General features: G+C 45.1%; 1 protein-coding gene across 8 annotated transcripts in view; it reads right to left on the reverse strand.

Annotated features, from left to right (window-relative positions):
- Clnk (cytokine dependent hematopoietic cell linker) overlaps window positions 1-27,689 on the reverse strand; it is a 222,710-nt gene that overhangs the window by 76,497 nt on the left and 118,524 nt on the right. For 5 of the 8 annotated variants that reach the window (XM_076938423.1, XM_076938424.1, XM_076938422.1 and 2 more), the window contains 3 exons: window positions 21,230-21,301; window positions 10,477-10,505; window positions 235-272 (listed from right to left, as the gene is read on the reverse strand). In XM_076938423.1, coding sequence (XP_076794538.1) covers window positions 235-272; window positions 10,477-10,505; window positions 21,230-21,301 — 139 coding nt within the window. The remainder of the gene's footprint in view (window positions 1-234; window positions 273-10,476; window positions 10,506-21,229; window positions 21,302-27,689) is intronic. The other 3 variants (XM_076938427.1, XM_076938426.1, XM_076938428.1) reach the window with 1 other exon arrangement.

Here is a 27,689-nt window from a genome sequence, read left to right on the forward strand (position 1 = left end):
AGAGATATGCTCACCAGCCCTGTGTATTAGCATTTTTACTTCTGTTAATTTTAGCAAAAACATGGTGAGATTTAGAACACGGGCTGAAAGGCGCTTTTCCCTTCCAGGAGAATATGACACTTGGAAGAATTGCTTCTTTCTTTAAAATTCATTGTGTGACGTAAAAAAGAAGCCCAAACAACACTTACTTTGTAAGGATCAGAGACTGACAGTTACAGAACACAGCAGACTTACGTGATCCGGATGTGGTTCCAGAACCGCCCAACACCGCCCTGCCAGAAAACACAGATCACGTGTCACCGCAAACTCAGTACTAGCTCACAACATTAAAAGTTGGACCCTCATTTCCTCTAGGAATCCTGCGTGCCTTTCTGTTCATTTTTATGACTCTAGTACATTTCTCATATCTCACATTTTAGCTGTTGATTAGGTAGAATAGAGCATGGGAAAGGGGTACAGTAAGCAAACCCCAACTCTGGATGACTATGGATGCTAGAAACCCTTTCCCACAGTACGTCAGCATTCTCCCGGAAAGACACTTAAATGCCTGGTGCAGTGGCACACCCCTGAAATGCCAGCACTCAAGAGGGAAGGTGGAGGCAGGAGGCTCACAAATTCAAGGTTGCTTAGTATGACCCTGTTGTAAAAAACAAAATCGTGGTGTGTGAAAGAAAGTGCTGGGGGTATTGAGTGCACACCTAGGTCCTGGGTTCCTCTGCCTCACTGAGAAAACAACAGCAAACAGGACTGAGGAGATGGCTCAGGGAGAAGAGTATGTACCTCGCTGGCCTGAAGACCTAACTGGGAGCCCCAGAATCAGTATAACAAAAAGCCCCGCATGTTGATGCCGGCTTGCAATTCCAGTGCCCAGAAGTGGAGTGGGTGTGGAGTCCGATGGGGTGGGGGATGGGAGATGTCAGGGAAGGGATGGAGACAAGTAGATCTTTGGAGCATGTTAGCCAGTCAGCCTACTTTGCTTGGTAAGAGACCCCGTTTCAACAACACAACACAACACAAAACAAAACAAAACAAAACACGGCAAAATGGTGGATGCAATCTGAGGCGTTCTCTGGATTCCACAAACACGAGTCCACAGCACCTGCCCCTGCTGGGACAGGAGGCCTGCAGCACCGGAGCTCTGCACAGCTCCTTTACAGAGTCCTGACTGCGTGCCTCCGCACCTCGCACCTTGAGTGCCTGCAACTCCTTTGTGGACACAGTTCGTGTCTCTTCAGGAATCTGTCCCCAGCTCCAGCCACATGCCCCAACAGCCAGAAAATCGAGCCACTGTGCTTTTGTTAGACCAATATAGCTCAGTTGAGGTTTCTCTCAGCTCCCCAGTTTGGACTCATTTACGAAAAACGGTTTAGATCGTGCAGCCCACTCAGTACACTGTTCTAAAATTTTCTTCCAGATTATACAAAACCGCCCAAGAACTGCTCATATGGGTGGAGAATCTGGTTCCTATCAGACTGAATGCTCCTTAGTTACGTGGTAAGTTTGTAGGTATTAGTCGTCCTTGAGGATTGTAAAGAAGAAAATATTTTTAAGACCTCATCTTTTTATTAGCACACATGCAAGACATTTCCTTTAGGCTTTAAGAAGCTATAAGCTTCTTAGCAATGAGTCCACTTTGATCCTATGGCAAGCATCGTTTCTAAGAATGGATGCTGTTCCCTTTTCTTTTGGCTGCTAGGAACTTTAGGATTCCTTGTGTATGGCCATCCTATTACTGTTTCCACAGAGCACAGACCCACTGTTCTTGTATATGTCATGTCCTCTCTCTGTGTCTGCCTGTGTCTGACTCACCTGTAACCCTCACACACCCTTAGCTTCCTGTGCTAAGTATCCATTGCTATCTGATGTCCTTGCTTCCCAGAGCTTCTGTCTTGGACCATGCAGGCCTCATTGATCTCAGTGAATCATTCAGTACTTGTTTTTGTTCTCCTCCAGAGAAGAGGCAAGTATCTGATGAATTCCTTGTTGGGAGTCTACCTGTTTTATCCAGGGAAGATTGCAGAGTCCTTATGTTCCAGATCTTCTGAATGTGCTCCCACTGGGGCAGAGTTTTAATACATAATTTTGAGCAAAGTCTTTAAGATGTACACCCATTTCTGTCCCCTTGACATTGGACAGACAGTCTAGGTTCCCTGAGTAGGTCCTGGAGCCTTGCACCTTGCTCTCCTTTTCACCCTATCCAGTTCTTCCTGGATAAATATATTAGTTACTCTCTATTGCTGTGATAAATACGGATGAAAAACTGCTTGTGGGAGGAAAAGATTTAGTTCATCACAGTCTATGTGAAGGGAGGTCCGAGCAGGAACTCAAGGCAGGAATTGCAGCAGAGGAATGCTGGGTTACTGGCTTGCCGCCAGACTCATGTTCAGCTCCCAAGACCACAGAACTAGGGGTGGCATCGATCGCAGAGGTGGGCCTCTCACAAGTCAATCTTAATCAAGAAAAGACACTACGGACTTGCCCAACAGGCCAGTCTGATGGAGGCATTTTTCTCTGTTGTGTTTCCATCTTTCCTGATGACTCTAGTTTGTGTCAAGTTGACAACAAACAAACAAACAAACAAACAAACTATCCAGAACAGTACAATTCTCTCCTGACTCCAAGTCCAGGTCAGTTCCTCAGAGCTCTGCCTCAGACTGGCCCTGAATTCTTGGCTTCCCTGTTTGTCTCTTTGTAGTCTAATTTTAGCAAGAACCCCACCAAGTCTGTTTAGCCAGAACCCCCTTCCATGTCTCATCACTAGCAATATTTAATTGTGGTCCACATCTTTGACCATCTCCCAGGGGACATCTCTTTCCCCTGGCTTGCCTTCAGTGAGAACCCTGTTAGGGCTCTTTTATCCCAAATGCTTCTTCTTAGTAAGTTTCGATCCATTGCCCCCACTCTGAGCGTGGACTGTGGATTCCCTTTTGTTGTTGTTGTGCTGGATTCATGCAGAAGCCACTTCCTCTTTCTCCACTGCACCCACTTTGCTGTAATCCCTCTCCTGTCCTGATGGTGGTGGAGACAGTCAGCAATTGCTTCTTTAAAGTTATTTTGAAGGCTGCCTTCCTCCTGCATCCCCACGAAGGTTCTTCTCCCTGGACTTTACACAGCAGACTGTTTTTATGTCCTTGTAGCACTCCATGCTCTTCTGTATCAATAACAGTGCATCTTGTCTCTCTGTCTAGAATATTCCCCCCCTCACCCCCCAGCTTTGCCTGTGCCCATATCCTTTCTGATCCCCCTTAGAACAATATCTCCTCTGGCGACACCTCTGGCCACCAACCTCAGCTGTTAAGTCAAAGAGCAGAGCTCCAGTCTGGTTCCTTCCCCCTGCCTCAGGTTGACTCTGCAGACTCTCCACACCTCATTTCCCTTCTCAGTGGGTCCTCCCATCGGGCACACTTCCTAGCTGTTTGGTCACTAGCAGGACACCGTATGTGTTATATCTTTGGGGATGCGGTGAGTGAGATAAATGTCCTTGGCTTGCACATGACAGTTCTGTTTCAGCTAGAGGCAGAGACAGAGCTAGCAGGCCCCAGGGCCCTGTGGTGTCTTGAAAGGCATCTGGTAAAGGTACATTCACCTCAAGTTGGGATATGAGCAACAAAGCTGCCTTGTTTTTTAAATCTCATCCTTATATTTGTAGTTCATTCGTTATAGATCTGAGTCCTGACTAATTAATACACTCTTTTATATTACCCCATAACACCCAGGATGAGGCCAGGAGATACGTTTTATGGTTACAGATCCTGATGCCTGCCCCTTGATAATATCTGTAGCTCAGCATGTCACAGAGGCTGGTGGCGTATGGCAAGTGCACACCACAAGAAGAGTCATGTGATACGGCACGTAGCTCAGTGGAAATACCCTAGAATGAGGGCCAGTGACAGACTGACAGCCTCCCAGGAGCTCAAGTACACAGACCATGGCCTTTTCCATTGCTAGATGAGCTTGGACTTCACTTCCCCTAGTCAGACCCAGATCTCCACCACAGTGGCTCATTTTCCCTGGAACTCAAGCCTTGACTGATCCTGTAGTTTAGATTTTGAGTGCCGGTATGTATGTGTGTGTGATAAAATCTTTCTGAGGTGGGCCATAGTTATTGGACATATGCCCTTGGAAGGGATTTTGGGACTCAGCCCCTATCCTTTCTCTCTTTGCTTCCCTGCTGACATGAGGCAAGTAGCTTTGATTCACAATGTGCTCCCGGTCATGAAGGTCCTTCTCATCGTAGATCTAGAGCAACAGAGACAACTGACCACGTGCTGGACTCTCTGAAACTAACAACCCAGACAAAACCTTTCTTCTCTTATGCTATTGTCTCAGGTACATTGTCACAGTAGCCAAAAGCTAACATGGCTTTATAAGCCAAAAGCTAACACGGCTGGCTTATAGAAGAAGATAGCAGAGGAAGGAAGTTGTTTAGTAATTTTCCATATTGGCTCCCAGATGTGAGGGATGCCATGAGGGGAGTTACTCATCACCCCCAGGCCCTGATCAACTTCAGGAAACACCTGACTTCTGTGTGCCCCTCAAGGAAAACATCCTTTAACCAAGAACATTCCTTTGTAAATGATTTTTTTAAGAGGAATATGAAGATGAATTTGTGTGATGTAAGGCCCAGGGGTCTCCAGATGGCAGTTACTTCAGCTCTATGGCCATCAACTTCTATGACTGACCTCTTGCTTCCAGAAGCAGAGCCAACGATGCTGAAGGCACATGGCCAACACCTGTCAAGGTAAGCTCCATTGTTCATGGCACACAGTGTATATCAGGTGTTTAAACAATGAGAAATGAAAGAAAAGAAGTGGTGGGGGATTGACCAGAGGCTGGGCCCTCTGTAAACCTGAGGAGTGGGTCTACTTTTTGTACAAGTTTCCATGGTGCAATTCTTTCAACCGGAACTTCGAGAACCAATGATGGAGAAGTTGCTGTCTTTGCATAATGCCAGATAGTCCGCCAAGTTGGACATAGAGACTCAGATTCTGTTTCACATGTAGACCATCCTGGAAGCATAGATGTCTAGAGCTGCAAGACTAGTCCATTTTCTATGTTATCCTGGCTGGTTGCCATGGAGATAGCTACTGGTGAGGCTATCTTAAACAGGTCCCACGACAGAATATGTTTATGTAATAAATAAAATGGGAGGCATTCAGAGCTCTAGAGCTGTCTCTTCCCTCGGGAAGCAGGGCTGTTCGAAGGTCTCAGATAGGTTCCTTGTCAAAAAAAAAAAAAAAAAAAAAAAAAAAAAAAAAAAAAAAAAAAAGGCTTCTGTTTTATTTCTGTTATGGGCAACTCAGGTGTTGGAGGGGAGAACAGGGCACAGTTTTGGGCTGATTCCAGAGCCATAGGCTACTGGTTAGACTTAACCAGATATGTATCAAAAGCCAAAGGCTCAGAGAGGGACAGAGTCCCTCTCTGAATGTGTCACAGCAAAGGCATCTCGGATCTCCCTGGATCTACTCACTACTTGGGGCCTGCTGGGTTGCTGGCTCTATGGTACTGTCTGTGGCCACAAGTCCAAGTTCTGGTCAATGTAATTTAGGCAGAGAATCAGCCCACAGCTGCCAGGAGTCTTTCTTAGCTTGTGACTCACTTTCTTATCTTCCTCTAGCTGTGGGGTGCACAGGTATCATTATTGTGGGCTCCTGGGGTTCAGGCGAACACAACTGAGGGTGCAATAAAATGAGGGAAAATTTGGAATCACCAGGACTCTCAGAAGCAGAGATACCCACGGGCCTTAGGCAGGTTATTTCTGGATTTGCCTTATGTAAGTAAAAAGAAATATATAACAACTATTTGTCATGGTTGAGCATCTGAAGTTTTTACACAGGTTGCAGCCTTTAATGTTTTAGCTCCTTGGAGATGTGTGCTTTGGAGTTTGCCAGTAACATAGTAGAGTCCCTAACCAAATCGGGGAGAAAGGCAAATATGTTTCAATGGGGGTTAATGAGATGTTTTAGGTTCAAATCCTCACCTGTCACTTTCTGACCACATGGGCTCAGGCAAATGCCTGCACTTTTGACTGTGGTTAACGGGTGTTACCCTGTGAAGGGTTCAACAGTATATATCCCACATGGCTGCTGAGATGCTTTAGTCTATGTTATCAAGGTAGAAAATCACAGCTTCCAGACAGTGTGTGAACCCTTGGCTCAGTGCCCACGAGCAGCGCTGTCTTCTATGTTTGTCGTTCCAAGTTCAGTCCCGCATCCAGGAGTTTCTCACTTAGCCCAAGTCTATGGCCCTGCTGACCTTTCACAGAGATTCTTCAAGCTGGCTCTTCTCGGCAGTGAAGCTCAGGGATTTAGTGGCCACTAACTTCTGGTGATCCTTTTTTGTAAGGGCTGAAAGGCTGAGGTTAAAGTTGTTTGCTGTACAAGCCTAAGTACACTTGCTGGATTTGAACTCTTCTCTACTGCCTTTTTGCCAGCCTACCTAATTTCTCTTGGGCCTAGTTAACCTTATTTATTTATATGTGATATAACAAAATCAATCCTATAGCTAAAGATACACAAGGTTATAGGATGCCTGGCACATATCAGGGAGAGAGGGAGGGAGGGAGGGAGAAAGGGAGAGAGGGAGGGAGGGAGAGAGGAAGGGAGGGAGAGAGGGAGGGAGAGAGGGAGGGAGAGAGGGAAGGAGAGAGGCAGAGAGGGAGGGAGGGAGAGAGGGAGGAAGGGAGGGAGGGAGAGAGGGAGAGAGGGAGGGAGGGAGAGAGGGAGGGAGGGAGAGAGGGAGGGAGGGACGGATGGAGAGAGGGAGGGAGGGACAGATGGAGAGAGGGACAGATGGAGAGAGGGAGGGAGGGAGGGATGGAGAGAGGGAGGGAGGGATGGATGGAGAGAGGGACAGATGGAGAGAGGGAGGGAGGGGGAGAGAGGGAGGGATAGAGGGAGGGAGGGAGGGAGGGAGAGAGGGAGAGAGGGAGGGAGAAAAGGAGGGAAGGAGGGAGAGAGGGAGAGAGGGAGGGAGAGAGGGAGGGAGAGAGGGAGGGAGGGAGGGAGGGAGAGAGGGAGGGAGAAAAGGAGGGAAGGAGGGAGAGAGGGAGAGAGGGAGGGAGGGAGGGAAGGAGGGAGGGAGGGAGAGAGGGAGAGAGAGAGGGAGGGAAGGAGGGAAAGAGGAAGGGAGGGAGAGAGGGAGGGGGAGGGAGAGAGGGAGGGAGGGAGGGACTTACTTAGAGCCTCCTGGGTCTCCCTGCTTTATTTGATGATCTACAGCCTCTTGCCTTGATACCCAGAACTGGCAATTCAGAAATCTCAAATGGCAGAAGGAAACTCTCACTGGAAGGCGGAGCACAGACCCAGTGGTCTCACTGGTGGCCCTTGGAAAGTCACCCCCTTCTCTAAGTTTTCATCTCTTCATCTATAATGCACATTGCATTGGGTCTGTCAGACTTTAATGTTTTATTTCTCTGTTATTACTGTTGTCCCACTAGATCACATATGGACCAGTGGTAAAACTGGCTAGCTGGTTAGACAGATGAGTGAATGGGTGGGGAGGAGAGGCAGCCCTCCTACACTCCTAGGAGCTCTGCAGGAGTCCTGGACAAACACTGTGGCTGTCTAGACCACCAACAGAAGCTTCTGGGTGGGGCAGTCTAGATACGTGGAGCTTTCTTCTCTTTCTTTATCTCAGCAAGTGGTTCTCTAAAGCATATTCTTCAACTACCTGCACTGGAGTTATCTTGTCAGAAATAATGCTTCCTTGGATTCAGCAAGGGCCAGCCAAAGTATAAACCTCAGGGTGGGCTGTTGACCGTGGGTACTTCTGCTGTGTTTGAATTTTGAAGACAACTCTACAAACTGTGTTTTGTGCTTCCAGGAATGTGACGAGAGCCTTGCTGCAGCTCAACCGTCTTCTTGATTTATTCCCGTTCACTAGTGTTCTAAAGTCTTGGGAGAGTAGGGTTAATAGAAACTCATTTAGCTCAGTTACTGTAATGCATAGAATCAGCCAGCAGGGGTCACTGGAGGCCCACATATTTTGTACCTGCGGATTTGTCTCCTAGTCTTAAAAATCTTTATTACTTTTTCTTTTTAAAGTAGGGGGGATATCAACCTTTAACACTTGTTACCTTAGAAAACTAGAAGGAAAAAACCCCCCAAATGTTTCCAGAAAAATGAAACTTCTTGTCTCTTTAATAGAATCAACAAATATCTTACCTTTCCTCAACCCCAAGCCTATAGGGGCTTAGGACAGAGGGACACACTTTCTAAATAAGGCAGTCACTTGTCCACAATTTCATTCCTTAGGCACTGGAAGGAGATAACTCACAAGTTTATCTTGTTGGACAATGTAGCATCATGCATGTCTCTGAGGGGCAGCTACATTGACCCATCATTTACATCACATGATGTATCCGGCCATGGAGGACTTTGTTAAACATTCAGTTTTTGATAGATTGTTTCTACTATATAAAAATGCATGTTTCTGTGGAAGAAATTATAAGATGCAGACATCCAAGAGAGAAGTGATGTTGCTTCACTGACACAACTGGTATAAATGTTTGATTGCAGACATCCCCACAGCGAGACAGACACATACACACAGATACAAATAGAGGGATACATACAGACACCCTCACTGAAAACCACAGACAGACACACCCACACAGACTCACAGACACACAAACATACACAGATACATACTTACAGAGACACACAGATACACAGACACAACATAGACACAACACAGACACAACACAGCAGCATGTATCTTTCCATATTGTGAACATCCTGTGAGATACACACACACATGCAAATATTTCACCATATGCATCGGCATTCTTGTTCACATTGTGCACACCCTTTTCTTGCTTGCTCCTTCACAAACAAGCTGTCTACGATTTCAAAGGGCTTCCCACAGTTAAGATGGCTGTAAGGGACTCACCCACAGTTAAGATGGCTGCAAGGGATTCACTCTCATGGACAACCTACTATGTTTTTAACGAAAACACAGGGAAAACATAGGGAAAAATATAGGGAAAAATGCATAAAAAACCTAGGGGTATGTGGTTGTCTTGAGATGGCCATTCTCCTGTGTCAACCTTCATGTATGTCCTTAGTTACTTCAAGTCTGTTAGAATCTTTCTGACAGTTGAGTGGTCTGTGATAGCACCTGTGTCTGGGCAGGCCATTTATTTTTTTAATCTCAGTTGACTTCTTAAAAATCTTCTTTCTTTTCTTTATGTTTCTATACAGCTAGCAACACTGACACAGCTGGCTTCCAAGTTACCAGCTCATGTATCCAATAAACAGCTTTATTGCTCTGGACAAACCCTTTTCGAATGTTCTAGTCTCCTCCAGGATTCCCGTGGATGATGGGAGAGGATGAAGGGTGTTGAGAATGTATATTTGAGACCGAAGACTCTAGGACAGTTTGGAGGCATCCACCTAGGAGGACTCAGACCTGACGGGGAACGTACCAGGGCAGACAGAGGGAAGGAGGCCAGCTCTGAGCATTGGTTAGCCTCACACTTCACTTTGGGACTGCACCTTGGCTTTTGTGCTACTCTGTTGCAGCCCATGTTGGGTGTAGGGTGCATGCTGCAAGCTGCACTGCAGGGCACCTCTCCACACCAGGCACAGAGCTCTCTCACGTTCATCCACTCCCTTGACATTTCTTCTAGACTAGTGCTCCTCTTCTCTTCTATTCAAGCCTCGCATCCAAGTTTCAGTTTTCTAGTGGAGTTCTATGGGAGTTCCCATTTTTCTGTTGCACTCATTTGTGTGTGTGTGTGTGTGTGTGTGTAGAAACCTGTAATAGAAAGTTTAGTTGAAACTAGTGCCAGCGAATAGCTCAGATCTGCACCTATTTCACAGAGGAAGGAACTTGGGCTCAGAAAGCAGCCCTCTGCCCAAGGCTGCACAACTAATGAGTAAGCACCGGGATCCCCACACATCTGCAGATTTGTGGGCCTGACAGACTAGCTGTGCTCTGGGGCAGCTGGAGGGAAAGGCTGCAAGAAGCTAGCACATGTTACCTTCTTATGGTGTTCTTATCAGTGGAAACATAGCCATCTGAGATGAGTGCATTTTCTGAAAGCTAGGCTAATGTGTTTACCTTGCCTGTAGTCCAGAACTACATTGGAGTGATGCTCCAGATGTCTGAGGCTAGACCACAGGAAGCCTGTAGCTTCTGTCCTGGCCCCTTGAGTTGCTGTTCTTTGGGCTTTCCCTCTTAGGACACGCCCTATTAAAACCCTACCACCAGCATGTCACCAGACTTGTCCAAGTCAAGGGCTCTAGCCTTCCAGTTGTCAATGTCCAAGTAGCAGTCACCTTAGGAAAGGACATTCCCTAGCTGTCTGAGTCTTCTCCATAGAGGCCAGACATCAGGGCTGTGCAGAGAGAGACAGTCACTGCTCCTTCACATGTACATCAAAGAAAGGAAATCAGACAAAGAATAGACAGGAAAGCCCAATGGGCCAGGCAGTCACCTCATCGCTTAGAGGACACGGAACCCAGGACTCACCTTTGGCACTGCTGAGGCGTGGCCATGACCTAGGGCAGGAAAGAGAGCAAACATGAGTGTTGGCTACTGAATTCATCACAGGCTCCAAAAGAATGTGCCCTTGCAAGATGCATGTCACTATTAACTCTGTGAAAAATTGGCCACGTATGTTTATATCTGTGTAGGTGAACAGGCATGAGTGTCCATATATACACAAGTCCATACACATATATATGAGTGTATATATATGAGTGTCTATACATATATACATATATACATATACATATATACACACATATATGTATAGCTATACTTGTATATGGATGTGTACACATGTGTGAGCATGTATGTGGAGGTCAAAGGACAGCTCAGCATGTTCCTTGGTCCACCTTGACATTTGGAGACAGGATCTGCCACTGGGCTGGAGCTCACTGAGTAGGCTGGGCTGTGGCCACTAAGCCCCAGGGATCATCTTCTTCCTATCTCTCCAGTGCTGGAGTATAGTCGTGTACTACTGCTTCCTGCTCATTAAAAACACTTTATTTATTTATGTACTTACTTACGTGGGATGGAACTCAGGTCCATGCCCTTGCAAGGTAAGTAGTTTACACTCTGAGCGATCACCCACCCATCCCTGGTCTGTATAATACGAACAAGGAGCAGGCCCTTCGTGTTTATAGTATGTAGGCTTGAGGTAACATTTTATTAAAGGTGATATAGAAAATAGAAGACATATATGAGAAAAAAAATCAATACCATGTTCCTATGTGTATGTGTCTGTAATGAGGATACATGCACACATTTAAATCAAAACAATGTATATGTGTATGCATGAATAATGTGTGTGCATATGTGCATGTGCATGTGTCCATGTGTGCGTGTGTCCGTGTGTGTCCGTGTGTGTGTGTGTGTGTGTGTGTGGTTGCTCCTGTGCCATGGCAAATATGTAGGGATCAGAGGACAACCCTTTGGACTTGGTTATCTACTTCCACCCTACTGAGACAAGGTACCTCATTTCTTGGCTTCATGCTCTAAGATGGCCTGTCCTATGAGCTGCCAGGCAATACCCCTATCTCCACCTCTCATCTCACCTTAGGACGGCTGCAATTACATATGCCTGTCACAGCACTAGGCCTTTTGGGTGGGTTTTGGGGATGGAACTCAAGTTATCAGGATTGGATCAGTGCTGTATGCACAGATAAAGACACATAGGTGTTTATATGTCTTTATATGAGTGTGACAGATGACTTTGTGACATTATATTTATTATGCAGTGTTATTGAAAAACACATTTCTTGGCCACGTGGCCTTTTTGGAGAGGGTTTAGGTTCTGGCTAATTGTGAGTATTATAAACAAGATTGCAAAACCCACCCATTCTTGCGTTTCAGGCTCATCTCTGAATATCTCCATGGGCAGGCAGTAATCCAGCCCAAGGAAAGTGCCAGAGTGTGGGCATTGTCAGCCCCTGGCTGCACATTTCTCAGATGCTTTCTGGATGGTTTCGTATTGATTCATATTAACTTATGTTCTTATTCATTGACCATGAAGTGGCCATCGTGTCTCACCATCAGGATCCATGTTCCGACCCCACTACACCTATTTGACACTTGGTCTTTATCTCTCCAGTTTCATTTCTAAGCTGGCTACCAAGTTTGAATAATTGCATGCCTCTCCCCTTTGGTAAGTCACTTGGGCACATCTTTATTCCTTTTCTGATGACAAGTTCTTGGCATAGTCACAAACATCACCCTTGGACAGCATTCCCTTGTGTGTAACTTTTCCCTAGATTTGGGTTCTGCTCTGAAAAGCCCCAGGGCAATGGAAAGCTCCAAAGGCTGCTGCTTCCGTGAGCTGACTTGTTTGCGCCTGTAATAACCCCTGGCCCTCTCTGCACACCTTTCCTCCGAGGCTCTCTGAGTGCGTCACAGCTGCAATTAATTGAGCATCGCAACACACGTTTCTTGTAAATATTTATGAGGCCTATCTTGTGGCTGGGATGTTGGGCACACAATAGTTAAGCAATGAAGCATTTGTAACCAGGAGACCAGAGCTCAGGAGTCCAGATTACTGCCTGTTCTGACACTGTCCCTTCCCTAACTTCATCTTCCAAATGACCTTGGGGAGCCGATGTCCTTCCAAACAAGAAGCAGGGCACAGGGATGCACAAATAGCCCAATCTAGACAGTCGCTGAGAGGCAAGGAAATTGCTTTAAGCTCTGCTGTTACTCCAGCCTGGCTGTCTCCCTACCCAAGCCTGTGGGATGTGCTGAGTCTCACTGGGGAGCCACCATGCATCTGCAGCCCAGAGCCCTGTGGTTAGCAGTTGGTGCCCTTTCAAGTTTGCTGAGCTTCAGCAGAAACTAACAGTAACTTACCTAGTGAGTTGGAAACTGTGTGTGTGGCCTGTGAATGCCCTCCTGTCTTCCTTAAATACATAGCCTCCCCACCCCCCTGCCACCGGAGATCCTGGCTTTTCATTAGGCCTCACAAGGCATCCAGATATGTTACTTATGACATATGCAATAGAGGGAGTTTCTCTGACCATGGCCAGTGAGTTCATTATGAGTGGAGCAAATATCCAAGGGAAAGCCTCCATGCTGGGATTCCAAAGTGGGCCAGATGCAGCTATGAACTGTGCCCAAGGCAAAGTCTTCTGCAGGTCCTAGGGAGGACGCTTACTTCTGCACCCACTGCTTTCTGACTTTGGCCTCCCCAGGATTTTAGAATGGAATGCTAGGCAGGAAAGCTGAGGCCTGAGCCAAGGTAGTGTTCCTTCTCTCCCTGGACTCTGGGATGAGGCCTTTTGGCATACAAGTGGAACAAAAGATGACAAAAACATCGAGCGTCTGTCTGTCTGTCTGTCTGTCTGTCTGTCTGTCTGTCTCGGCACTGAGCTGGCGCCACTCTTTTCAGCAAAGGTTAACACACACTTATGTTCTCAATTTTCTCCCCCACAAATGCATTTTTTTTTATTTTAGATTTATGGATTGATCAATTAACTGATTTTTTTGTTTGTTTTTGAGACAAGGTCTCTCTATGGCCCATCTGGTCTTGCTTTGAACTCCCCACAATCCTCCTGTTTTAGCCTCCCAAGTGCTGGGATTACAGATATGTAACCGCCTAGTCTCTACTTTTACTTTTGACGTCCAGGAAGTCATAGGTATTACTGCCCAGGTGCCGCGAAGAGACATGGACCATAACAGCGTTGTTGTTCTGATGGCACAGAATGGAAGCGTGGCTACCAGGGGTGGGAGGAGGATGGAGCATTAGAAGGTGCTGTGTTTTGGTTTTTACAAGAAAATAAATCTTAGAGGTGGTTCAGTGGCTGCAGCTTGCTCACAGTTAGCAGAGCTGTGTGCACAGCCTGAATGTTTGCAAGCTGATCTCATGTTATGGGTATATGTCTATGGTATACCAAGCAATAGTATACACAGAGACGGGAGAACATGTTTGGAGGCGGTAGATACAGGTTTCTGCCATACGTTTTAGCCAATGGGATCTCTATCTTCCACTCAGCAGATGTAACTAAAACTTAACCCGCCTAGAGTGGCATGGCAAACTATTGCCAGAGTCAGGTTTCCACCCTGAGTTCCTTGTTATTCACAAGCCTGGAGCAGCAAGACAGCTTGTGGAGGGCTGTGCATCTGGAAGCTTCCTCCCCATTGCCAAGGCTGTCTGAAAGTGGCTGATGTGCTTCACTCTGGGTGGGGCTCCACGAGATAGTTGGGTATTCATAAGTCATGTCCTCAGGGGGATTCTGTACCCTAGGGGCTCTCAGTGCGTCAATGCAAGCATGCGAATTAGCAGAGGAAGCCTCAGCAAAGCAGGGAAGAGGGCTGTTATTCCAGCTGAGCTAGAGAGCTGGAAAAATGGGATTGGGGGTGGGGAGGCTGGCACTGTTGTTGCTCGGGATGGAAGAAGAAGGAGACTGGGCATTGTGGGTCTGTCTGGATGGAGTGTGGACATCATCCTGACACTAGCAGCTGCCGAATTCTCTGGAAAGGCTCCTGTGTTAATGCTCTTTGCAGCCCGACAGCCCACGGTGACGAATGAAAGATGCCACTAGCTGACTTCATGGGGATTTGATATGCTCTGCCTGGGCTCCAGTGAGGGCTGCGTGTTAGCAAGCTGCCCCTTGCCAGGGAATCACAAGATGTATTCTGGCTTCCTTTTGTCAACAGCATCAATAACATAGCCATGTGCAAATGGACCACAGCTGGAAAGAGCACAAGACTGGCAGCATCCTCTGCTCTCATTCTCAGGATACAGGCTACCCTCCATATCTGGGACTGAAGGAGGCAGGTTTTTCCTTCCTCTGCACTTCCTGTGTGTGTGGCAGGTGTCATCACGGTGGCAGGCAACTTCACAAACTATAGTATGATCAAGATTTGCCCTCCCACGTCTGTGGTTTTCTGATCTGAAAGCTTATTACAAATCAATTTTAAATCTGGAATTATTTTTTAATTTTTAATTCTTTTAAATAATTGAATGCATTTAATGAGCTTTAATTTTTAAAGAATACTAAAACAAACACTCCCCTCCCCCACCTCTCCTGCTGCCTGGCACACTGGATGGGAGGATGCAGACAGTGTGTTCCTGTGTCCTTCCTATCCATGGGAACACGGTGTGTTATCTGGGTCCCATAGAGATGGGACTGAGCCTTGTCTCTAGGGTTGAACTTCTGGAATAGAGACTAATAACTCATTGCCCACTAGAATTTGGCAGCAAACCCCGAGGGAAGTGATTCATGTGATCTTACGTCATCAGCCTTTTTCATCACCCAAGCTCCCGAGAGCTACTGGTTTTAAGTCTATGTCTTATTTAACCGTGCTTCACAAAATTGGAAGATGACTCTGGAATAAAATTCTATAGCTTTTGAAAGGCAGCGGATGTGGTTAGAAGTTACTAAACTCATTTTAAATATAAAGAGAAGTGAAAGAGAACACACATTTCTGAGTTCAGTCCTTTCCCCTCTAAATCTGAATGTCTGCATTGGGAACTGAGCACATGTAGTAGGAATGAACTCACACAGACTGTCCCGAGGAGCAGTGTGTTTGTCTCCACCCTCAGACTCTTATAGAACACTTGTGTCAAACGGTGAATTAGAGACGTTAGCAACTCCTTTCACTTTGCAGGTGGGTGATGATGATTAATTCCCTCAGGAGTCAAAGGTGCTATGCTCCACACCTAGACTGGTGAACCATTAAAAGGGGGAAGTTCCCACTGGAGAACTTTGGGCCTGAGGTTTGGATACACACAGAATACCCAGAGGGTGGAAAACCTGGGGGGGGGGGCTCAGTTAGCAGGCTGATGTGACTGGAGGTAGAGCAGAGAGTTTGGCATGGCAAAGATGTACAAAACTGTGTCTCAGTAAGGTAATCCAGGAACACACAGGGTGGTTGGAAAGGGGCCAACTGGGGTTTCCAATGGTCTGAGGACAGCATAGTGAATGGCTACAATGGCCTTTCTTATCTCCCAAGGGACCACAAACATCTCCTGTATTGCCTCGATGTATACTTCACACTTGTTTGACTGAATTCAACCATACCACTGGAACAGAGCCCATCTTGAATTCTCAGACTAACTACAGTGGTCCCTAAAAGGAGATGGGCACCTCATATGAGGCCTGGAGCTTGGCACATAAGCTCAAGCATATTGGTGAATGAGCAGGAGTGAGTAGATGGGCGAGAGAATGCATGCCATGTACGCATGCTCAAGGAGGCATGGATCCGAGGTATCCCATGAGGATGTAGGCTTAGAAATGCTTTGCAGGCCATGTCCTATCACAACGAGGCCAATAGAGTGTCTAAAATAGTAGTAGTCTTCTTTACACATCTACACAAATTCCCTGAGTTCCCTTGGAGTGGGGAAGGTCTACATTTTTCACGAGAATAGAGACTGGGGAGGGTCTTCCATCCCATGGTACTTGGAAACTAATGAAATTTATTCAAGGCGAAATCATATCAGCTTCACATTTGATAAGTGAACAAATGGGCCTGTTGTTTCTTAAAAACTTCCCTGGGGAGTTTCCAGAATCTTTATCTTTTGGACATAACAACTGTACATATTTGTGGCTATTTTGATACACACATATACTCTACACTATTGAAGTCCAGAATGCTTTTATTTGGTTAAGTTCTGTGAACACTGTTTGGGGCAAATGGCTTGAGAAGTCCTCACATATGGTACCACCCATATCTCCCTGAGCTTTCCCTTATGCTGGTAACCATCTGGACTGCCCCTCCTGTGCAACTTCTTGCTCTAGTGATATATCTCAGCAAAGTTAGAAAGCTACATGTGATTATTTACATGATACTTATATTGATGAACTTCTGAGGACAGAAAGCATGTTCTTGAGAGTTACAGTCCTCTTCATATAAGTAGGGAATCCTTTTGACAAAGGCTCAAAACTGAAGATGGGGCTGGTCTCCTGGATGGGTGCTACGACACACAAGTCCGACAGCAGGATGGTTTGTCACACCCAGTTTAGCTGGGACATTGTTTCAGTGGACTGAAGAATTGGAAATCCCTTTCATCTCTCTTTGCTCTTCCCTGCTTGGTCTCTGCCTTCCTTTACCAGGCCCCCACCCCTTTCCTTGTCCCCAGGTTAGAGTTTTCTCTGTCATCCACTTAAATGTATCTAATATACACTTGACACTTAAAAGGGCTCTGGGCACAGTGGTGTGCCCAATAACCTGGGTTTCCAGCACTACAATGCTGTCATGACTTGACTTTATCCTTACATTTCCTTGGCCCCTTTCATCAGATGCTTATTCTGGCACCTACTACTAAGAGCCTGTCGTGTGACTCAGACAAAAGGTGACAGCACCCCAGTGGATGCTTGCATCCTCAGAGAATGTGTTGGGTCAGTTGGAAGTTTACCCTATCTCCTGTACAATGGAGTGGATACAGTAAATGACCCTTGGGATCTCTCAGCGTTATGAAGTCCCAGAGCAGCTGTGTTTGGCAAGACAAAACCTGAGTCTGGAAGAGCAGCCAGCCAACAGTGCTAGCCAACTTCTGTTCTCACATGTCTTAGGGACACAGCAGTGGGTATCCTTGACTCCTAAGGGTGAGGACTGCCCTTTCAGAGTGTTGAGATGCCATAGCCATCTGCCACTTGTTTCCTGGAGAACAGGTTGGAGCAAGAAAGGGAAATTGCTCTCTGGAAAGCAAAGACAGGGATCAGAGTATTGGATCTGCTACTTGCTGGAGTCTGGGTTTGGCTAGACAATCAGTTGACCAACAGATCTTATGTCCCTGGGTCCCTACAGGGCCTGCTTCTCTTCTGCCATGTGCACAACTTATTGCCTTACAAGAGTGATATCTTTCTGTTTTTACACCCCCAACCCTCCCATCCCAACACAGATCAACCATCTTCATGGCCAGAGCTGTGTTTTGTTCATTCCTTAAGGAGGTCTATGTAAGGGTCAGAAATAACTGCAGTAGGAGAGACACTGACACCATGGTACTTCATGACATCCTCTTTCTTTTATCCATTTGATGTCATTCACCAGAATGGAAGCACAAGGATGAGACCAGAAGCCTCTCATTTGAGCTCTGAGGCTTGAGCTGTTAGTAGTAAAGCTGAGGTTCTCAAACCTGAGTGGGTGTCTGAGCCACTGGAGGGCTGATGTAAACACAGGGGACTTGCACTTCTCACAGGATCTCAGAGCCTGAGAAGCTGCCTTTCTGAGTTCAGTACATGCTAAGATTGCTGGTGTCAGGCCCAGCCTCTAGGAGACATCTGCAGGAGACGTCACCCTTATCATAGATACAATGTGATAACCAGGAATCCCATGCCCATGCTCCTCCTTGATGGGGTTTTGCAACAGGGATAGATTAGTAATGCTTGGGAAAAGAAAACCAAGCACACTTGTCATTGGTGTCCACAGGACATTAGTTCCTCATCCTCATGGATTCCAGAATCTATGGGTGTCAAACCTCTTTTTAGTAAATACTTTCATATTTGTGTCTATCTAATCATATGCATTACTCCATCCAGACTTTAAATCTATCTAGATTACTTACAATAACTACTACAATAACTTACAATAACTACTTACAGTAACTACTACAATATAGATATGTTGTAAACATCTGATAGGCAGCAGGACTTAGGGAATAAGGAAAACACTGCACATGCTCAATGTAGAATGTATCCATAGATGGGGAGTCACAGACAGAGAAGATCAGCTGTGTGCTGATAATTAGAGTCTAGTAGTGATAATGGCTTTGAAGGTCAATTCTGAATTCAAATCTAGCTATCCCGACTTACTATTTCTGTGATGATGACCACAGCGGGGCCCCATCCTTAGAGTAATTTCTACACTTGTGAATAGGAGTACAGATATCTGATTCAGATCAAACTTGTGAATGTTGAATTTAAACACTCCTTTTTATGGTATCTGGTGCATGCCAGTGCCAGATACTGACCGAGTGTGGTCTCAGTTGGAAAGCACTCACCATTGTGTTTCAGTCTCTATGTTCATGGGAAATTACACAAGAGAAATGGTTGTTGTCAATGTAGCCAAGCAAATACCATGAAGGGCCGCAAGACTTTCTTAGCATTGCATGTAGATTATGGATGTGGGAACGGTGTGCACAGCCTGGGCCATATGGTCCACGTGTGCCCCAGCACTAAGCTTAGCAACGCACCTTACCAAGAACTCAGTGCACATTTGAATTTGGAGGAGAATGGAGACTTAATACCCATGCTTAACGATGTGAAGGCAGCAAGAGGTGAACACAGGGCTGTTTTCTATCTTAGTGATAACAATGGTCCTGCAGTTTATCATCATCACGGCACAACTAGCTGGGTAGCCTCAAAGAGAATTTTAATCTTTTCGCCTTTAAATGGAAGACTGACAATCTGATTGGCAGGGTTCAGAGCTACTTAGTAAGTTCTTAAGTTCCAACCTAGCACAGACTGAGTACGCACAGACTATTATTTATTGAGAATCTACTGTTGTCCAGGCACTAGAGAGACCATTGATTCACCCTCCAAATATCACACTGTCTGGAGTGCAGGCAGATTCAGCTATAGAGAAAAAATCAACCTTTCCCAAATAACATCACTGAAGCTCACAACGGGAGATAGCTCCTGGAAGCCACACCACCAGTTAGCAGGTTGGCTGAAATTTTGGCTTAGGCCCAGGGGATGCAGTGTGCACGATCACTCTCCCCATCATCAGCATCCTCCCACCTCTGTTGCTCAATGCCAATGATTGTCATTTCATATGGGAAATGAACACGTTGGTTTAACAGATACTAAAGTAAGAGAGTGGACCAAGATATGTCATTTTCAGACATTTTAATTTGATTTATATATCTCAAAAACTAATTTATATTCATATAATGCTTTCATTATAAAATATGCAGTGGTAGAGAGATTTGTGTGAATATGGGAATTTAAAAAAATTGGTTTATAAATGGCCTGGAACAGGTTGCAGAAGCACAATCAGTTGCTCTTTTTAATATATCTTGAGCATGCTATGACACATCCTGAAATAATTTGCTTCTGGGAAAAAAATTCCACTACTCTCCTCACTGTCTTTTCCCCCTAAAATGTAACTGTAAATATTACTTTGATGTATGTAATTGCTTCAACCCTCTCTCTTGGAAGGAAGGCTTCTAACCCTTCCATTTCCCATCTCTTGCTTTTGTCAAGAAATAAGAAAAACAGACTTAAAAATGCATTATTCAAATGTGTGTAATGTAAACATTAAAGAAGTCTGAGCGCAGCTACAAATTTCCCTTTTTAAAAAATGTTTGTGAAAAATAACTTGTCTGTTCTGTCTTGAGGGCATTCATCCACTCTGAAGAGGGAGTTGACTTACCCCAGTGTACCCTTAGGATGGCAGAGCTAAGTCAGAGTGTCACATAGTAGGACCTAGAGAATGCATGAATTGACTTGAACTAGATGAGGGGTGCCAGCATACAAAGACCTTTGGGTACTTCTGAGAAGAGAGGCTATCCCTGGAGGACTCAGATGAATGACATGTTCTGAGCACCGTGTTGAGTGTTAACATCCACAACCCATTATCCCAGTCATTCAGGGGCTGAGGGACACACCATGGTACCAGATACTCAAAGGGAGAGGGATAGATAATCCCTAACGTGTCTTTCTTGGGCTGTCTAGAGACTTGGGTAGACGGTGGAAAAAGCCCCTGCCAGCAAAGCTGTGGAGTCCACGGTTCCTCAGGCAAGGCATGTATCTACATACTAGCTGGCTAGCCAGCCCCTCAAGTCCCTTCTTTAACTCTGTGAAGTAATCCAATGAGGATAACATTGTTTTTGTGTATATGAGTCTGTGTGTATGTGTATGTTAGTCCTTATGTGTCTGTGTGTATGAATCTGTGAGTCTGTGTGTATGTGTGTGTGAGTCTCCATGTGTCTCTTCTCTGTGTATACACACAGAGTCTCCGTGTGAGTCTCTCCGTGTGTCTGTAATCTGTGTGTATGTATATGTGTATGTGAGCTCTGTGTGTCTGTGTGTCTGAATCTGTGTGTGAGTCTCTCTGCGTGTCTCTGTGTGTCTCTCTGTGTAAATGTGTATATGAGTGTGTGTGTATGTGTATATATATGTGAGTCTCTGTGTATATGAATCTGTGTGTATGTGAGTCTCTGTGTGTGAGTCTATGTATGTGTGAGTTTCTTTTTGTGTGTTATGTATATTGAATGTGTGTGTACCTCTGTGTGTGATGGTCAGCTTTACCTGTCACAGAATTTAGACTTTCACTCCTCTGATAATAAATAAATAAACATCCTGACCTATTTTTCAGCAGAGAGACGTTTTGGAATCTCAGATCACAGAATCCTTCCTTCGTTGTCCTTTTATTGCCCCTGGGATGAGAGAAAATAGATTATAGCTGGGAAACAGCGACGAGCTGGAGGAAAAAATTAATGAAGTGCATTCATTCATAGAAACAACCCCCCAGTCGGATTTGAGTAATTAATGCCTCGCACATCTTTCTGACGTTCTCTTTGCATCTCCACCGGGGCTAAAAGCACATTTAAAGAAACTTAATTACTTGCCATTGTGTTTTGGAGCACCATTTTACAGGGCAGGGCCAAGATGGAGGTACCTAGGTCAAGGTGAAGTCGAGGCTGTCTCTCTCCCTTCAGTGCCTCGCTCCCAGTTGCCTTCTTTAAGTAAGCTCCGTGAGTCCCTCTGCCTCCTTTATGAAGGGAAGAGCACAGACAGCTGTAGCGTTGACAGGAGGCCATTAAGCTACTGTGAGGACAGTGACTTGAGCCAGGCACAAGTCTAGCTGCTTTACTGCGTCAGCTGAATTTGAGAGAAGTCTAGCAAACATCATCCCACGTAGAAAGGCAGACTATTTAGCAAGCACAGCTCCAATCCAAGTAATATTTAGGCACTCTGCTAAGGCATTTTCCACAAAGAGATTAAATGATTTTTAAATTGAGTTAATTTGTTAAAATTCATTAAATACATTTACTATCATGAGCCATCATTGTTATGCATCTTAGCTCATCTAATTAGTCGGGTTCGGCACACTCTCTTCTCTGTGCAGGCATTGCCTGGGCTTGAGCAAATGCTTCCTGGGGATTCTTTTCCTGCACAATGGCTTCTTGACAACTAGTTAGTGAACTGATCTAACTTCGCAACCCTCATGCTCTCTCCGCAGGGTTAACCTTGTCCCTTTGCTCCTGAATATCCTCTACTCCCTGCCACATGAAGCCCTGACTGTGACACGCCTTGTCTTTTCTCCTCAGCTTCTGCTTCCACGTCAATTCCACTCTGTCAAGCACCCCGTCTTCATGTCTTCATCCTGACCTCTTAGGCTAACTCCTTCATGGCTCCTAGCTGAGTTTTTATTTCACACTTCTATTTACGAGTTTACTAGTCTCTCTCTCTCTCTCTCTCTCTCTCTCTCTCTCTCTCTCTCTCTCTTTCTCTCCTGTCTCTCTCTCTCTCTCCCTCTGTGTGTGTGTGTATGTATGTATGTGTCTGTGTGTCTGCGTGTGTGTACTTATCACACATGTAGCATGTGTTTGGAGGTCAGAGGAACACTTGAGGGAGTTGCTTTTTTTCTTCTCTCACATGGCTTCTGGGAATGTCATATTTGGCATCAAGAGCCTACACCTGCTAAGTTATCTTGCCAGTCCCACCAAGAGATGTTGGCGTGTGCATTTGTCAGGATCTCTCACAGAATGTGGAGCTCACCATTTCAGCTATATTGATGGGCCACTGTCTCTGCTCCTCCCAGTGCTGAGGTTACAGATATGTGCAGCTATTCTATGTTTTTACATGGCTTCTGGGGATCTAAACTCTCGCAAAGCCAACACTTTACCCACTGAGCCATTTCCCTAGCCCCCCCCCCCACCTGTGTTTTAATGTAGAGTTGATGAAACCATTGAGCTCCCATCTTGACCACTGCAGACTTGAAGGTTTGTCTTCTTGGGTCTGGGTTTGTGCCTGACCTACAGTAGGCCTATGTGGACTTGTGGGAATGCACACAGGGCTTTGGGCTTCTAGGACAGACCTCAGGATCACCCGAGGTTCCCTCCCTACCTGGAATTTTAAGTGCAGATCACAGGATGCAATGTGATAAGTACACTGAGCAGGGACAGCCGCTGTGGAAGTTGACCCTTTAGAAAATGACAGTGCTAGTTCGTGATTTCAATCACGTGTTCCATTTTTCCCTTTAATTAAAAATGATCGGATGATTGTATTATCCCTTGTAGCTTTTTATTTTATTATTCTTTTTCCTTCTGAGTAAAACTGATTCACAAATCTAGTGTACACATTGAAGTTTCCTCAAAGTTCTGAACTGACTGTTTTCTACATCTTTCTTTTAGTGTCCTTCAAGAGACCCAGGCCTTCATCCTTGGGAGGCTCCATTGTGCCTGGCTAACCTTCTAAATGAGCCATGAGCTTGGGTGTGCCCTCCATCTACACCAGTCTCTGCCATCTTGCTGGCTTGTTTCCAGATCCAAACACAGCACCCAAATGACCTTTCAACTCCAGACCTTCCTCTTCATTCCTGTAAGCTAATTCTGCTTTTCATATCTCCAGCTCGGTCTCAAGCATCTGACCTCAAGCATCTTCTTTCCTGGCCTCCTGGGCTCCAACTCGTCTTCAGAATCACTGCAAGAATTATCTTTCTATGTCTCAAAAACACCATCAAATACCCCTCACACTTTAAAATTCCTCCCCAGGTCACTGCTCCTGCTGGATAAAATCCAAATATTCAACCACAATAGTCAAGATTTCTGGCCCAGAGTCTTCAGAGTCACTGATGTCACTGTGTTCTCCAGCTATCCTCTCTGATAGGTCAGCCACTGTGGCCTCTGAGCTGTCCTTTCTCATACGTCTAGTCACAGTCTAGATCAGATCACTCTGTATGGCTTCCATATTTGGAAATATTCACCATTCTTCCAGGTCAAGTTCAAATACATTTTTCCTATGAGTTCCTCCAATTATTACTTTCTCTCTGAGTTCCTTTGGCACTTCTATTTTGCCATTAGTTTGCTTGTAAATTCATTCATTCACTCATTCATTCGCATAGCAAATAGCTACTGGACTCTATCCAAGGCAGTAGGCAAAGAAGACAGCAGGAGCATGTGCATGAAGCTTTTATCATGGTTGGAGAGCCTGCCCTAACTGGCTAAACATTCTTAGCAGAGCTCGTGCCCAGGGGTGCTCACTCTCCCTCTGAGTAGATCTGATGCTGGGTATTTCTCCTAAAGCACAGGCTGAGTTGCCCCCACCTGCTCTCAGAAATGCTTGAATGGTAACTAACATATTCACAGATAAGAAATAGATAAACCGTCTGCCAGTGTTCATATGCAATAATGAATTAGGGTTCATAGGCTGCATAGGGTCTTCTGTGTCTCTGTGACTAGGGTTCTCTGATTGGTCCTTACACTGAGCAGGTTGTCCTGTTTCATCCCTCCTCTGGGTCATGAGCATCAATTCTGAGTTCTGACAATCCTCACAACACATTTTTCAGTGGTTTTCAGTGGGCAGAGTTTCTTTGTAGCTTTGCACAAAGGTCAGGAAACAGCAGACTGAGAGTGGAGATTTGGTTGCAGGCAGGCAGTAAGTGTTCGTCTCTTGCCCAAGTGTCAGTGAGCTATGGAGGAGGCCAGGGTGAGTGACTGACACTGCTCAGGACAGCCTAGGCTAAAAACCTGAGAGATACTGGAAGGAAAGGGTTGGGAGAGGGGGAGGGGGAGGCGGAAAGGGGAGTGGGAAGAATGGGGTGGAAGAACTTTATTGAAGAGAGTTAGAGAGTTAGACAAAGCAGATAGAGGAATAAGCCTGGAAAACAAATGGTTTTCTGATTTGCATGGCAAGTAGTTAAAGGTGGTTGGTTTTTTTGTTTGTTTGTTTTGTTTTTTTGCTTTTGTTTTTTTTTTAAATACTTTCAGAGAGCAGGGGTCATTAATAGGCTCCTTCCCTGCCAGGCTTTTCTTTGCCTTAAATCACTCCTTAGAGCTCAGAGTTTAGACATATACATCAACCACCACCACCACAACAACAACAAAAGCCAGCTGTAAAAACAAAAGTCTCCGACAGCCCAGAAAATGTTATTACAGGATTTCAAAAGTATTTGTTTTGCATTCAGTGGACATCTGACCTTGGACAGGCAGGGCACTGTAATTGAGGATGCTGGTGCAGCTTACAACAGTCTTAAGAGTAGAGGTACCGTTAAAGCTACTGTTAAGAGTAGTCCCGTAAAAGGCCTCAGTCACTTGGCTCCAGCTGAACTCCATGGGGGTTATCTGCTGCATCCCACCTAAGTAGTGAAATAAATTACATCTGCATTCTTAAGTTGCAGGTCTATTAGCTTGTCACCGACTCTTTAAGTGTTCCCCAGGGAAGAAACCTAAGCTAAGTTGTTACACACAAGACTCCACGTGCTGCATAAGGGCTGGAGGTGCCATGGCCTTGCAAGGAAACAGGCAATGAATTTTGTGCCAATCACCTCTCACTTTGTGGAGACTACATTGCTCCCATACTTCTCAGCTCGGCTTTCCCTCTTCCCTACTCCACATTGAACACTTTCTGCTTAGGCTACTTTTGTTTTTCTCTTTATTCTTGAGCCTTCCTTCTACATCATTGTGCACTGGGGTACAGCTCACACTGCTTTACCATCTGTGGTGATTTCAGTACGAATGCCTCTATAGTCACATATATTTGAATGCTTAGTTATCAGGGCGGTAGAACTCTTTGAAAGGATTAGAAGGATTAAAAGGTGTGGCCTTTTGGTAGATGTAGTCTTGGAGATAGTGTGTCACTGTGGGGTGGGTCTTAAGGTTACAAAAGGCCATGCTGGGACCAGACTCTCTGTTTCTCTCTGTGTCTCTGTCTATGTCTCTGTCTGTCTCTCTGTCTCTCTCTGTCTCTCTCTCTCTCCCTATCTTTGTTGGCTTGTTCTTGCTCTTGTTAGCAAGATCATTTTTTCACTGGCATTGTTCAGGATTTTGGCATACACTGAAGACTGGCTGAGACATCCAGCCTCATGGACCAAACAATTACTGGATTCTTAAACATTTTGTTGGTAGTCAGTCATTGTTGGACCAGCTGGACCCTAGCCTGTCTGCCACTCTAATAAACCCCCTTTCTCTCTCCCCCCTCATATATATATATATATATATATATATATATATATATATATATATATTATATACATATATAATATAATATATAATATATAATATATAATATATAATATATAATATATAATATATAATATATTACCAGTTCTGTTCCTCTGAAGAACCCTGGCAATGTTTATGTTTCATTCTTTCTTTATATCTACCCCTCCCCATTACTGCTGGATGACCCTAGCAGAAGCCACTTCTATGGAGTAGACTCATTATGTGCCAATGTCATGTAGTATGGCAGGCACCAAAATGTTCATGTCCTTGGGGCCTGGGTGTGTGAGTGGAGAAAGGGACATCTGCATTAAACTAAGGACTTTGTTGTAGCCCTAGTGTATAATTTTCCCCATAGGCTCACGTGTCTGAATATTTGGAGCCCAGCTGCCAGGAGTGAGAGGGCACCTCGGACATACCTGGGACTCACCTGGGACCCACCTGGGACCCACCTGGGACCCAGCTAGAAAAAGTGGGTTGTGGCAGACAAGTCTTTAGGTTACATGGGCTATTCCCATTCATTATCCATCTGTTTCCCACCCATGGAGGGCACAATGTCAGCATCTACCCCACTCTCTTCCTGCTATACCTTCTTTGTCATGCTTTTACCTTAAACTCCTTAAAGTTGGTTCTTAGTGCTTTGCCCCTTTGAGGTAGAAGTTACCTTTCACATAACAGACTGTTCAACCAGGTATAAAGTATGGGTATCAGTTACCCAGATATGAGACCACATCCCAGATCTCTTACATAGTTTATTTAGCTAAAGAGTTGTTTCTATCTGTATTTTCTTTTATTTTAATTGTTTTTTAACTTCATGTCCTTATTACTTTATAAATAAAAGGATACTAAACAAAGCACCTTTTAACTTGAGACCAAGAAAATCAAAGAAAGGAAAGATCTTTTACCAGCATGGGTTTTCCTGGAGTAAAACTGAGTTGTACAATTACTTCCATAGTTTAGTCTTTTCTATCCTTGGGGCTGTGCCCTGGAAGGTCTTCCCATGGGAACTGGGCCTTCTCCAGATGCAGGGACTGTATCATTGTTACCTAGCTTAATTGCTCAATATTTTTGCAGGTAAACTGAATTCCATTGTGTCCTTTACAGCAGGAACAGTGGCCTTGTCAGCTAAAGTTACACCCATGCTAAAGCTTACGTCCTTGTCCTTAACTTTGGGTTTCTTCCCAGTGTCTGCTGAATGGTTTCAAATGTTCGAGCAAAATTCTGTACAGCTTCATCTGACCAAAACACATTTTTCCATGTCATGATGCTCAGTAATTCTTTGTCACCACTCTCTGAGGTATAAGGCCCCCATCTCTCATGATAACTCAAAAGCATCACGTAGGTAAAGTTTTTATCATGTCGGTTGTTGACTTTGAGCATTAGACAGCCCTGGTACACAGCATTTTTGGTAGAAATTAAAGTCTTTCTTTCCATACTTCACAGGCATGCGAGGTGAAGAGAGCAGTAATATTCTCACATTACTACTAAGATGCTGTCATTTGCATGGCAGGAGTTGTTCAATATAACAGGACATGCAGTGTAGCTCCTCTTAGCCACTCTCACTGCACAAAAAGGAACTGCATACAGACTGTGCATCTCCTTC

This window comes from Arvicanthis niloticus, chromosome 7 (genome assembly GCF_011762505.2).
Source record: "Arvicanthis niloticus isolate mArvNil1 chromosome 7, mArvNil1.pat.X, whole genome shotgun sequence".
Classification (NCBI taxonomy): Eukaryota; Metazoa; Chordata; class Mammalia; order Rodentia; family Muridae; genus Arvicanthis; species Arvicanthis niloticus.